We start from the raw sequence: 13,982 nt of genomic DNA on the forward strand, positions 1-13,982 counted from the left end.
TGCTCTTTTCTCGCCCCGTGCCATTTAGGTGAACGGCTGCCTTCTGGACCCGTTGCCTCCTGTGGTGACGCGGAAGGGATGCCAGTCGTTGCCTAGCAACATGATGGAAACGTCGATTGACGAGGGCATCGAGACAGAGGACGACTCGGAGGACGACCCGACGCACACGTTCAAGGCCTTCCAGGCCGCCCGCTCGGGGCAACGACGTCATACGCTCGCCGAAGTCACCAATCAGATCGTCATGGGGCCCAGCAGCAGCACAGAGGTGGAAGGTGCGGAGCTTATGTATCATGCTGCCTTTCATACGCACACACCGGTGGGCATGTGGCGCTGTCGGCCATTTTGACATGTTTGACAAATGCTGCATGGGTACACCATCAAATGTAGGATGGTAACGCAAGTGTTTGGGAGGTAGGGGTTGGGGAGTCGGGCATTCCAAGACCATTACTGCGCATGCTTTAAATGATATACGTTAAATCAGGAGATCAAGCCAAGCACGACTCAGATCTCCAAGGCTTTTCCCTTTGGTGCAATTGTGGAATTTAAGATCACATCAATGCAACTGCTGTCTATAGCAATAGGGAGCAGCTGCTCAACTTGGTAGAAATAAATAAATAGAAAATGCACACAGGCTGTGTAAACTGAATTGCCTCTAGGCACTAAATGCACCGATGACCACATAGAAAAGGAGGCACTTTTAAGTGTCGTCTAAGCTAATACCCTGCTGTCCAGGTTTGATATGATAGTTTATTGTGTTGCAAAGCGCTTCACAGCAAGGGAGGGAACAAGGGAAAAAATACAATGACATTCTAATATGAACAACAAGAATGTGAAATTAACTATCGTACCCGGCCTGTCGATATTTTAGATAGAGCAAGTGCTAAGACCGGTAAGGAGGGAATGGGGTAGGGTGGGGGAAAAGGAAACAGACAGGCAACTACCGTACTAGGCCTGTGTTTAGTTCTTGAGTTTAGTTCCTCTTGTAGTGTTTTGGCGTGTTATAAATGACTTTGGGCTTCATTTCAGGTATGGTGGGAACAGTAACAAGTGGGGTTGTAAATACCTCCTGTTTTTAAAATACCACCTCATTACAGGTGGCAACCTTTATGGTATACAATAAATGGAAGGAGCTGCATGGTGTAAGTATGGGTGATTTAGCCCTTCTCCAGCATTGGATCTTTCATGGATTCACATGCTTAGAATATTCCCCGTCGTCTGGGACCCCTCGGTAGACATATATGGCCTTTTCCAATAGGAAAACTTCCGACACTTTTGTGTCCTATCTACGTCCTTTTAGGACCCGCCTACGCATGCTCTGTAGGCCGTCCCCGTATAAGAGGCCCGCCCCCGCATTTTCCCTTCAGATTTCAACCGTCTCCAAAGTAGTGGGATCTCCTTGTGTTGTCCTACTGTTTTGTACTAGGTTGCGTCATTGGATTTCGAGTAATAATGTCCTCTGTGCCAGGTAAAGCGCTGTTCCGTCCATGCGCGACATGCGGCTTAAAAAAGGTTTACGAGGGGGACGGACATATGGACTGCATATATTGCCTCCACCCTCACCATTCGGCGGATACCTGCGACATATGCAAGGGGTTTTCTCAAAAAACCCTCAAAGACCGGAACCGACGCCTGGTGGCATGGCTGAATGATGGAGCGGGGGCATACCCCCCCTCGGAGGTGGGCTCCACACAGTCGGCGAAAACATCATGCCGCGCGGCCTCGTGGGAACCACCGCCGAAGAAATCTAGACCGTCGGAAAAAGAGTCGTCTGGAAGTCACTCCACTAGAGACTCCTCGGCAAAGAAATCATCCTCATCAAAAAAGCATGAGAAGGAAAGGAAACCCTCCTCTGGCGATCATCACAGATCGACCACGAGTCGAGAGTCCAGCAAAAGCGGGCACAGTGTGGAGAAGGCGGGACCGCCGAAACCACCTGCGAAGTCTTCGTCGTCGACGCCGGTCCAGTCATCGGCCGCCTCCCTGCCACTGGCACAGGGGGCATCCACCGTCCCGTCGACAATGGCGTCGACGAGGGCCTCGTCGACGGGGTTCCTACAGGAGGCCTGGAGGCCTGAAGTCTTTGACCCAACCCCCCCGGAGCCTTTGGTTCAAGAACAAGCTATGTTGCTGTCCTCGGAGGACGAGAACGAGAGAGTTGCCGGCCCAGCAGACCTAGGGCTACGAGCGGCTGACAAGTCGTCGACGAGGGCATCCGTTACACCGGTATCTGCCCCTCTCCTCAATCCTCAATCGGTTCTGTCGTTGGATATTCTGTCCACGCTTCAGTCCTTGTTGCAGTCGTTGGACCAGCGACTACCCCAGGCAAGCCTGCCACAGTCACTCGTCGACGAGCCGGGCCCGTCCCGTCGACCGACGCACCCACGCACGCCAATCTCAACACTGGCACAGGAGGAAGGTGAGCTACCAGATTCAGAGTCTGACAGGGGAGCCATGTCGGATATCTCATCCCCCTCCAGGGATCCTACCTGGGAGTCAGAAGCGGAGTTGGAAAACCCCAGAAGCCCGGCTCACCCGTCCCCTCCGGACGACATTGCGTCATTCCATTCTATGATGGAGAAGGCATGCAAAGAATTTGGTCTGTCCCAAGAAGAACAGAAAAAGGATTGTTTTTTGTTCGACCACATGGGCAAGAGAAGGAGGTTGGTGTTCTCGATACCAATACTAGACCATGTATGGAAAGAGGGGTTGCAGACAATGAGACACCCATTCTCAGAACCAGCAGTGAAAGGACACCTAGAAAAGAAGTTTAAGGCTCCAGAGTCGACCCCCAAGTGTTTATCCTCCCAACCAACGCCGGACTCGGTGGTGTCGGCGGCAGCAGCGAGGAAGGCAAAGGCACAGCACAAGTGCACGACTCCTCCTGAGAACGAGGCGAGACGCCAAGATGTCTTTGGCAAGAAAGTGCTCTCCGTGGGAGCGACCACAGTAAAGGCCGCAAACTCTCTGGCAATTGTGGCCAGATACGATAGGGAGATGTGGCACAGACTAGCTCCGCTGCTTGACCATCTTCCAGAAGAACAGAGAAAGGCGGCGATGCTACTAGTCCGAGAGGGTGAGGAAGCCTCAAATCACGCAATAAACATCGCGGTGGATCTCGCTGAGTCAGGCTTCAAGCAAGTTAACAATGGGGTGGTATTGCGTCAACAGTCATGGCTTAAGTGCACCTACTTCAGGCCAGAAGTGCAATACAAGGTCTTAGATATGCCCTTTGAGGGAGACCTTCTTTTCGGTGAAAAGGTGGACGAGGCCCTAAAAGGGATGAAAGAAGATTCGGACACGGCACGTTCATTGGGTGCCCTCCAGAGTGGCAGAAGTTACAAGTCTTTTCGTCCCTTTAGAGGGGCTTCAGGTAATTCAAGATTCTCTTCTGGAGACAGATCCTTTGCCAGATCGGCTTACCCCTCCCAGGGATACCGACGTGCCTCACAATCGGCTAACCGTCGACGAAACTTCCAGTCTTCCAGAAAACGACCATCATACCAGTCGTCGTCGAGAGACAAGCAGAATAAAGATCAGCAGTGACATACCACACACCGTTCTGGGGGGAAGAGTTTCAGCATATGTCGACGAATGGGAAAGGATAACGACGGACCAATGGGTGCTAGACACCATAAGAATCGGACACTCTCTGCAATTCAAACACAACCCTCCGCAAATTCCACCTGCGTTCACCGCTCAGTCCCATATGAAGGTACTGCAACAAGAGGTTACACTCATGTTAGCGAAGGGCGTGATATAATTAGTTCCAACATCACAGAGAGGTCAAGGAGTCTACTCAAGATACTTAATCGTAAAAAAGCTGAACGGCAAATGGCGTCCCATTCTAGACTTACACGATCTCAACAAGTCCTTAAAGAGCCTGAAATTCAAGATGCTCACTCTGCAGGAGGTGATCCGCGCAGTTCAAAAGGGAGATTTCCTGGCGTCCCTGGATTTACAGGACGCGTATTTCCATATTCCAATGTGTCAGAAACACAGGAAATTCCTACGCTTTGTAATAGGGCGAACTCACTACCAATTCACGGTTCTTCCTTTCGGGCTCAAGACCTCCCCCAGAACGTTCACTAAATGCCTGGCTCCAGTGGCTGCCTGGCTAAGGAAGCAAAGCCACCACGTATACCCATACCTCGACGACTGGCTGGTAAGGGGATCCTCCCCAGCGTCGACCAACACAAGTCTGCAAGCCACCATGCAGCTTCTACAATGGCTAGGATTCGCCATAAACTTCGAGAAATCCTCTCTGCGGCCATCGAGAACGCTGGTATTCTTGGGGGCACAGTTCGAGACTCAGTTAGGGCTGGTGAAACCTTCCCTCGACAGGACCTCAAGACTCATTCAACAAGCGCCCGACTACGGCGAAACACCAGGATCTCAGTGAGAAAGTATGTTTCGGTCCTACGGGCCAAGGCATCCTGCATCCATCTGGTGAGAAACTGTCGACTATTCATGAGGCCAGTCCAAGAATTCCTCGCGGACCGATGGACACAGGCTCAGGGATCGTGGTCGGACAAGATAACCGTCGACGACGACAAGCTACGTCGGACCCTTCAGTGGTGGCAGAGTTCCCACAATCTGAACAGCGGTGTGCCCCTACAGGAGCCGGAGTTTCAGAGCACCATAGTTACGGATGCGTCCCTAACCGGATGGGGAGCGCACATGGGTGCTCTCCAAACGCAAGGTCGCTGGTCTCCAACGGAGTCACTCCTACACATAAACGTACTGGAACTCAGAGCGGTACGATGGGCTTTGAAGGCTTTCCTACCACACATCAAGAGTTCGCGAGTGCGAATACTGACCGACAATACAACAGCCATGTATTATCTGAGGAAACAAGGAGAGACACGATCAAGGACTCTTTCCATAGAAGCCCAGAAAACATGGCATTGGACAGCGAAGCACGGAATTTCCCTCGTGGCTCATCACCTTCCAGGAGTGAGGAACGGCCAAGCCGACTCCTTCAGCAGAAGCATGGCCCAGATACACGAGTGGGAAGTGGACACGGGTCACTTGAGGAAAGTGTTCGAGAAATGGGGTCAACCCCCTCTGGACGCCTTCGCGACCAAAGACAACAAGAAATGCGAGCAATTTGCAAGCAGATGGCCCCAAGAGGGGTCGGTGGGGGAGGCGTTCTCCTTCACATGGACGGACATGTTCCTCTATGCTTTCCCCCCCATTTCCCCTCATACGGAAAACAATACAGTGGATATGCAGATACAATTGCCGGGTGATTCTAGTGACACCATACTGGCCGAGGCAACCGTGGTTCTCAGACCTCCTCCATCTGTCGCTGGAACATCCCATAGCGTTTCCGAAAGTCCCGTACCTTCTATCCCGGGACAGAGGCACGGTGTGGCATCACGACCCGGACAGTCTCAACCTTACGTCCTGGCTCCTGACTTCTCGGAGTTCGGCGCCTTAGACATTTCAGAGGATTGCCAAAAAATTCTACAGGCGGCTAGAGCCCCTTCTACAAACAAATCCTACTCCTATAAGTGGCGGAGGTTCTGTGAATGGTGTAAGGGGCAACAGGGCCTACAATCGTTGTCGGTGACGCCGGAACAAGTTCTACCTTACCTGCTCCTCTTAGCGGAGAGGGGATTATCCTTCGCATCGATAAAGGTGCACCTGGCGGCCATCTCGAGGTTCACAAGGAAAAGGCAGTCGTCTCCTCTATTTAGCGACAGACTTGTAAAACACTTCATGAGGGGTTTATTTCGAGCTTTTCCCCCGGAAAAACGTTTCCCCCCGACTTGGAGTCTCAACACAGTGTTGGCAGGCTTAATGAAGCCGCCTTTTGAGCCTATGGCCACGTCCGACATAAAATTCATTTCGTGGAAGTTGGCATTCTTGATTGCTATCACATCAGCTAGAAGAATCTCGGAACTGCAAGCGCTGGTCGAAGACCCGCAATACCTAAGATTCTTTAAGGACAAAGTAGTCGTGGCAACTAATCCTATGTTCGTCCCAAAAGTTCCGACAGTGTATCACAAACACTCGTCCATTGTTCTCCCTACTTTCTTCGCCACACCATCATCGGCAGCAGAAAAAGCTCTTCATACCCTGGACGTTAAGAGGGCTCTGAAATTTTACCTACATCGTACACAGGAATTCAGGTCTACTAGACAACTGTTCGTCGCGTATGGTCCGTCGACGAGAGGAAAAGCAATCTCTAAACAAGGATTGGCTCGATGGGTCTCATCGACGATTGCGTTTTGTCACTCTAAGGCCGGAAGGCCACTGCAAGGACATCCTAGAGCCCATTCTACAAGATCGATGTCCTCCTCAACAGCTTTGTGGGCAGGAATTCCGTTGACGGACATATGCCAAGCTGCGGCATGGTCAGTGCCCCACACGTTTACCCGCCACTACTGCCTTGCTAGGCAGCATGCGGACGAGGTGCAGATGGGAAGAGCTGTCCTGCGCCATCTGTTTCAGTAAGGTAAGCTCCACGCTGTGGAGAATCTGTTGTCTACCTTTTTAATGACAGTTGATTTTATGTGGGTAAGGTTATATGAGGTAACTTATTCCTACTGTACATATGCATTGTGTAGTATGTTGAGGGTATATTACATTACATTCTCACCACCGTCTCAAGTGTTACTGCTATACAATCTATTCTAAGCATGTGAATCCATGAAAGATCCAATGCTGGAGAAGGGAATAGTTTCTTACCTGTAACTCCATTTCTCCAGCATTGGTATCTTTCATGGATTCACATGACCCACCAACCTCCCCGGAATGTAATGTATTTAATGGATAAAATTAACCCTTCCTACTTTGGAGGGGCCGAAATCTGAAGGGGAACCGCAGGGGCGGGCCTCTTATACGGGGACGGCCTACGGAGCATGCGTAGGCGGGTCCTAAAAGGACGTAGATAGGACACAAAAGTGTCGGAAGTTTTCCTATTGGAAAAGGCTATATATGTGTACCGAGGGGTCCCAGTCTGATGACGGGGAATATTCTAAGCATGTGAATCCATGTAAGATACCAATGCTGGAGAAATGGAGTTACAGGTAAGAAACTATTCCCATGCTGTAGATCTTCCATGCACTCGCAACCTGTAATGAGGTGGTATTTTAGAAATAGGAGGTATTTAATATGCCACTTGTTTTTTTCTCCATTACCACCATACCTGCTCTAAGTGATTTATAACCCACACGGGTGTAATATGGTGCTTATGAAAGGCGCCAGACTGTTATAACCGGGCCCTGGAGTGCTGTGCACTAAGGCAAGCTTGCCATGCTGAACCACGGTGCACGCTCCTCACACAGATCATGTAGACCTTAACTTGCTGCTGAGCAATGCATCTTCAGCCTGCTCAGGTGGGCGAAAGCGTACTTCATGTGCAATGCCCATTCAATGCCTGGCTTCTCTGCAGACACTGCCAACAGCATTTTAAATGTGGCCATATGTGAAGACGGTTTTTGGGCTGGTGGAGGGAGGGGGGGTGGCATGCGTATTAATCAAAGCCATGCAGCCTGGCATCAAGTCAGCAATACTCCTTAGCCCTAGAGTTTGGGCATGCGGGTTGGGCTGCCGGGTGCATGGGTGCTCTGGAAACTCTTTAACAGGGAATAGGGTGCAGAGGACAATGGGCACAACTTCACAGGGCTTTATGGATGGTATAGAACTGCATAAAATGCAGCTCAAAAAAGCAATTCATTGTAGGGGTTCACCCCTACAAGTCATTATGTCGATTGCAGAGGGACCCCTGAAAGAAGACCAGAAAACCAATGATGCTTTTAACCCATCCACAAGCGCCAATTTAACATCGATTGCATGTGCTTTACTTACAACAGAGCAGGGAATGGGCCGGAACAAGAGGGAGCGGCGCTCCGGCAAAAAACATCTTGCTTCAGCGCCGCTCCTCCCCTAGGCCCAGGGGCTAGCACGTAACAGATCATGCACCTCAAAAAGCAGACCGCTTACAGACGACTTGGCACGGAGCGGCGGCCAGTCTTGTGAAAGCAGTCTGCTGGTTGAAGCACAGGTTGCTCACGCATGCTAAAGCTCCACAGAGCACTGCCCTATCCCCAGGTCCAGGTCCAGGGGCTCGCACAGAAATCAACAAACCAGATCTGTTCTGAGGCTGAATGGGCCCCTGTGGAGTTACAGCACACTTGTTGCACACACTAGTAACCGCAGTGGACACCCCAAACATAAACTGCCGAAGCCTCACATGCAGTGTTGCAGCTGTTTAAACAGATATTTGTTCTACAATTTACAGGCTTCACCTTTAGTAGGGTGAATATTGTGATCAATCAAAACAGAAGAGTCCATTATTCGCTTAAAGGGTTTCTTACTGAATCACTGTAAGACATGTTTAACATTTAAAATTGTGGACATTATGGTGTCCCATAATGCTCTTTGCTTTTATGCAAATCACCAAGATTGGGTTCTATGAAGAGGTACTGTGTTGCACAACCTGACCGGGGCCACGCCCCATCCCACAGCCTCCTCCTTCCCACATCATGCCAAAGAGTTGACAGTTCCCCCAGTACATTCTTTCCATTCCCAGCACTGCTTACAAACTTGTTTACTGGTAGCTAAAGGCGACAGCCATCTGGCCTGAACTCTACATCAGGAGTCTGTAACCTTTGGCACTCCAGTTATTTTGGGCTACAATTTCCATCAGTCCTAGCCAGTATAGGCAATAGTGAGGGATTATGGAAGCGATTTCCAAAGATTCTTGAGAGCTGCATGTTGCAAACGTGTGCCCATGGTCGCCAGCGTTGTGCTCACTCAGTAATATTGTCTCCCGATTCGAAATCTGTTCTGGGCCTTTTTGAATTCCTTTGCAGTTTTTGTCTCCTTTGCTTAGAGTCTGTTTCTTGCATTTTGTGCTCTTTCCCTGTATACATATTTTCTAATATAACTTTTTATAGTCTGAAGGGTCACCAACCGGGAGATGAAAGTTGTGATTGCCACGATCTCCACCTTTCAATACAAATTGTCAGACAAAATGAGTTTGCTCTCCATCTCAATGAGTGTTGTTTATTATTGATGGTATAAATAAGCTGTTGATCATGCCAATTGAATCTTCTTTTGCCTCGTGAAATTACTGCTTTTTTCTCAAGGTTATATCATAAATCCATCAATTCAATGGGTTATGCATCCATCTTAAACATATGTTCAACCGAGAGGTTAAAGATTCAAATGGCAGCGCCAATGCGGCCCATAACCTTCTGTTGTTGATTAAAAACAAGCAGTAGAATTGAATTGGGAATAATATCTATTAGGTTCCAAGAAATTATTTAGTTTGATCATTCATATTATATTGTTTATTTTTCTTCCAAAGGGAAACTCTTCAGCATGGTCAACAACTCGTCCTTGGGAAGCGTGGACTCTGAGTACGAAATGGGTTCGATCCAAAACGACCTCAACTTCCTGGAGGAGTCCCCAGTGTTGAAGGAGGTGGTGCTTGTGAACCAGCCAGTTGCCCAAATGACTACCCCCTTTTTGGGCATGCGGCCGGCCAACCCCGCCGCCATGCAGGTGCTAACATCTCAGAAACGCGAGGCTCACAACCGATCTCCGGTCAGTTTCCGCGAGGGGAGAAGAGCGTCGGATACCTCACTAACGCAAGGTACGAGAATTAATCCTCACCCTTCCAGGTCCTTCTGCAAAAAGCATGAGAATTGGTTCCCACCATTCCAGATTGTTCTGTGATGCGTCTGAGAACTGATCGTCCAGGTACTTCTGCATAAAGCGTGAGAATTCATCCCTACCATTCTAGATCATTTCAGATCATTGATATGATATGATAGGTTATTTATAACGCACCTAATAACCAGAGGTTTCTAAGCACGGACCCGGGGATCGAACCTGTGTTGCTCCGAGTCGTCTTGCTCCCAAGGTGAGCACGCTGCCCCCCTGAGCTATCCTCCCGAGACATTGGTCAAAAGGTCTGAGAATTGATCTTCACCCTTCGATATCTCGGTGGCATTCCATGCCAGTTTATAGATCTGAAACTACAAAGTGTTAGAACACGTTGAGCAGTTCCTTATCACAAGGAACTCACTCGCCCTCAATTCTAAAATAATGTATTTTTGACTTAAGTTTTGTTAAATCTGAAGTAAATGTTAGTCATCAAAATTGAATTATGTCCCCATCAATTAGCTTTTTGATAATGGTGATTCAGTTATTTTGTTATTGTTCATGCCTAGCTTTTTTTTTTTTTTTTTTTTTTTTTTTTACATATTACTGGATAATCTTTTAACATTTTCTTTGATTTCCTGTAGACTTTGCGTGGAAGTAGAAGATTTTTTTAAATCTGATATATTTGTTTACATTTTGTAAAAACTATTCTTTAACGTCCATTCAGTCACTTTGAATACAGCACTCTAACATAACGTGTCCACAAGTACCCTAGGCAGTGGTTGGAGGGTGGTCTTCACATCCTTTATCTCTGAAAGAAGTGCAGCCCTTTCTTTGAGCTGATTTCTAAAGTGCAGCAGGCTGGAGTGCACCCAGATGCAGGAGATGTGTGCCTTGTGGCCCAGGGAACCTGCCACCATGTTTGATCAGTGTTGGGGTATTTGTAGCCATTTGCTTCCTGTGGGTAACCTGGTCCCTTGGAGTTCATGGGCATGGTGCAAATAAGTTTAAAACATGTTTTATTTTATTATTGTTATTGTAGCAATATCATGAGCTATATCTTTTTAATCTTAGGCTGTACTTCGCCACCAGAGCCATTTTAAGATCATGTGTGCCTTCTGCATGCCAGTGGCCCATACTCATTTCATGTTAAAATGTTCTTTGGAGTAAAACACTATATAACTCTCACAATATCTAATGAATATCTGGCTGCCTGTGTTTGTGACTTTTTGCTTGAGGATGTGATTGTTTTGGGTTGATCGAAGCAAGTCCTGATTTGGTATTTGTGAAATCCACATGGTGGCTGCATTGTAAACCTATGACCTTAGGGTAGCATGCACGTGAAGTTCCCCAACGCCCTGTGTGTTCTGAGCGCCTTGGCGTGGTAGTGTTTGGAATGGCACCAAAAGTGCCGAGTGCATGGCACACAGTATTCCAGGTAACTAACTCTTTAATACACTAATCGTTTTACTTCATTTAGTCTTTTCATGCATGCCAGTATGTCCCTTTTCAGATGAGATGCTAGGCCAGTCCCCGATTTCACTGTGAATTCTGGGACTTGTAGTGTCAGATTTCTCCTTTATAAACTCAGGACTACAAGTCTCGGAATGCAAAGTTAAAACAGGGACTGGACTAGCATCTCTCGCATGTAATGTGGCATGTTGGCCACATGGCCTGTTCTCCATTAACTTTGACCTCGATCTGAGGAATGACGAACTGGTGTGTATTTAACTAGGCTCTTATGTAATATTTATCTGACATTATTGACCAACGTAGGTCAAAGGTGCTGGCCATGGGGTAGATGGCCTTCGAGACCCTTTGGCTAATGGAATGTACTTCGAGTGGGGAAAAGAGAAGGGCACATTGGCCAAATCGGCTCTGATGCTAGCCCCTCCCAACCCTGAACCCCTCCCCCCCTGTGTCTCACAATCGCAATGCTTTCTTCCTCTCTCTCTACCGGTCTAGCTGCGTGGGTGCTACTGGATCCAGGTGACCATACCAATATCCTGTCAAACGATCGCGTGAGCGCTCTGGATGAATGAATGACTGATTAGCAGGTGTGCACTTCAAGACATCAACCCTAGAGGGTGAGGAAGATCCTGCTGGGATATCTAAAACATAGCACACAATTACCTCTATACCCTCCCCATAAAGCAAGGCGCTACATTGCAAAGTCAGGCTACCCAAATAAGGGGTTAAACAGTTTAAGAGTAAAAGGATTGGCCTTTTGAAGGAAGAAGGGATCGGAGTAGGTAAAAAAGTACTTGAATGCGAAGAGGTGTATAGAAAATAATTGAGGCGGGCAAAGACCAAAATACAGGACGCATTGGCCCGCCAGTCAAAATGTTTTTTTTATAGTTGAGGTAGGCGCGGGCGCAGTGCAGGAAAAGGGGAGGACCTGGGTAAAAGTTGAGCAGGGCTAAATATCTTGGAGCTATTCACAAAAGAAATGTAAAAAGAATTCCTACAAATGAAAGAGAAGATTATAAATAGGAGGACGGTGGATACACGGTGGTGGAAACCAACCCAACCATTGGGGGATGAAGACATGAGTCACCAAACCAGTGTCCTCGAAGATGTGGCCAGCGGGATATCGATTCACCGTCAGGTCCTCATTGAAGCCAATAGTGAGGTCCGGGACCAGAAAAGAGCACATGCAACGCTGTTCTCAGGGACCAGAAAAGAGCTCATGCAACGCCACTCTCAGGGACCAGAGAAGAGCTCATGCAACGCCACTCTCAGGGACCAGAAAAGAGCTCATGTAACGCTGCTCTCAGGGATCAGAAAAGAGCTTATGCAAAACCACTCTCAGGGACCAGAAAAGAGCTTATGCAATGCCGCTCTCAGGGACCAGAAAAGAGCTTATGCAACGTCGCTCTCAGGGACCAGAAAAGAGCTTATGCAACGTCGCTCTCAGGGACCAGAAAAGAGCTTTTGCAACGCTGCTCTCAGGGACCAGAAAAGAGCGTATGCAACGCTGCTCTTCGGGACCAGAAAAGAGCTCATGCAACGCTGCTCTGCGGGATCAGAAAAGAGCGTATGCAACCCCGCTCTCAGGGACCAGAAAAGAGCTCATGCAACACTGCTCTCAGGGATCAGAAAAGAGCTTCTGCAACACTACTCTCAGGGACCAGAAAAGAGCTCCAACAACGCTGCTCCCAGGAAACCAGAAAAGAGCTCATACATCTCTGCTCTGAGGGATCAGAAAAGAGCGTATGCAGCGCCGCTTTCAGGGACCAGCAAAGAGCTCATGCAACACTGCTCTCAGGGACCAGAAAAGAGCTCATACAACGCTGCCCTCAGGGACCAGAAAAGAGCATATGCAACGCTGCCCTCAGGGACCAGAAAAGAGCTTCTGCAACACTACTCTCAGGGACCACAAAAGAGCTCATGCAACGCTGCTCTCAGGGCACCAGAAAAGAGCTCATACAACGCTGCTCTGAGGGATCAGAAAAGAGCGTATGGAATGCCACTCTCGGGGACCAGAGAAGAGCTCATGCAACGCTGCTCTCTGGGTTCTGTAAAGAGCTCATGCAACGCTGCTCTGCGGGATCAGAAAAGAGCTTATGCAAAGCCACTCTCAGGGACCAGAAAAGAGCTTATGCAACGCCGCTCTCAGGGACCAGAAAAGAGCTTATGCAAAGTCGCTCTCAGGGACCAGAAAAGAGCTTCTGCAACGCTGCTCTCAGGGACTAGAAAAGAGCTCATGCAACGCTGCTCTCAGGGATCAGAAAAGAGCTTCTGCAACGCCGCTCTTCGGGACCAGAAAAGAGCATATGCAACGTTCCTCTCAGGGACCAGAAAAGAGCTCATGCACTGCTGCTCTGCGGGATCAGAAAAGAGCTCATACAACTCTGCTCTAAGGGATCAGAAAAGAGTGTATGCAACGCTGCTTTCAGGAACCAGCAACAAGCTCATGCAACGCTGCTCTCAGGGACCAGAAAAGAGCTCATACAACGCTGCCCTCAGGGACCAGAAAAGAGCGTATGCAATGCCGCCCTCAGGGATCAGAAAAGACTGTATGCAACGCCGCCCTCAGGGACCAGAAAAGACTGTATGCAACGCTGCTCTCAGGGATCAGAAAAGAGCTTATGCAACGCCACTCTCAGGGACCAGAAAAGAGCTCATGCAACACCGCCCTCAGGGACCAGAAAAGAGCTCATGCAACGCTGCCCTCAGGGACCAGAAAAGGGTGTATGCAACGCCGCCCTCAGGGACCAGAAAAGACTGTATGCAACGCCGCTTTCAGGGATCAGAAAAGAGCTTATGCAACGCCGCTCTCGGGGACCAGAAAAGAGCTCATGCAACACTGCTTTTCCAAAGCAGAGGCGTGACTGGAAACCTGCAGACACACCTAAATGGTA

The 13,982-nt window shown here is 48.8% G+C and overlaps 1 protein-coding gene across 2 annotated transcripts in view; it reads left to right on the forward strand.

Annotated features, from left to right (window-relative positions):
• The window catches only part of SIK2 (salt inducible kinase 2), a 473,348-nt gene that overhangs the window by 436,377 nt on the left and 22,989 nt on the right, over positions 1-13,982 (forward strand). For both annotated transcript variants that reach the window (XM_069614303.1, XM_069614302.1), the window contains exons 10-11: positions 29-272; positions 9,320-9,607. In XM_069614303.1, coding sequence (XP_069470404.1) covers positions 29-272; positions 9,320-9,607 — 532 coding nt within the window. The remainder of the gene's footprint in view (positions 1-28; positions 273-9,319; positions 9,608-13,982) is intronic.

The sequence above is a fragment of the Ambystoma mexicanum genome, chromosome 9, assembly GCF_040938575.1.
Source record: "Ambystoma mexicanum isolate Mex_15411 chromosome 9, UKY_AmexF1_1, whole genome shotgun sequence".
NCBI classification, from domain to species: domain Eukaryota; kingdom Metazoa; phylum Chordata; class Amphibia; order Caudata; family Ambystomatidae; genus Ambystoma; species Ambystoma mexicanum.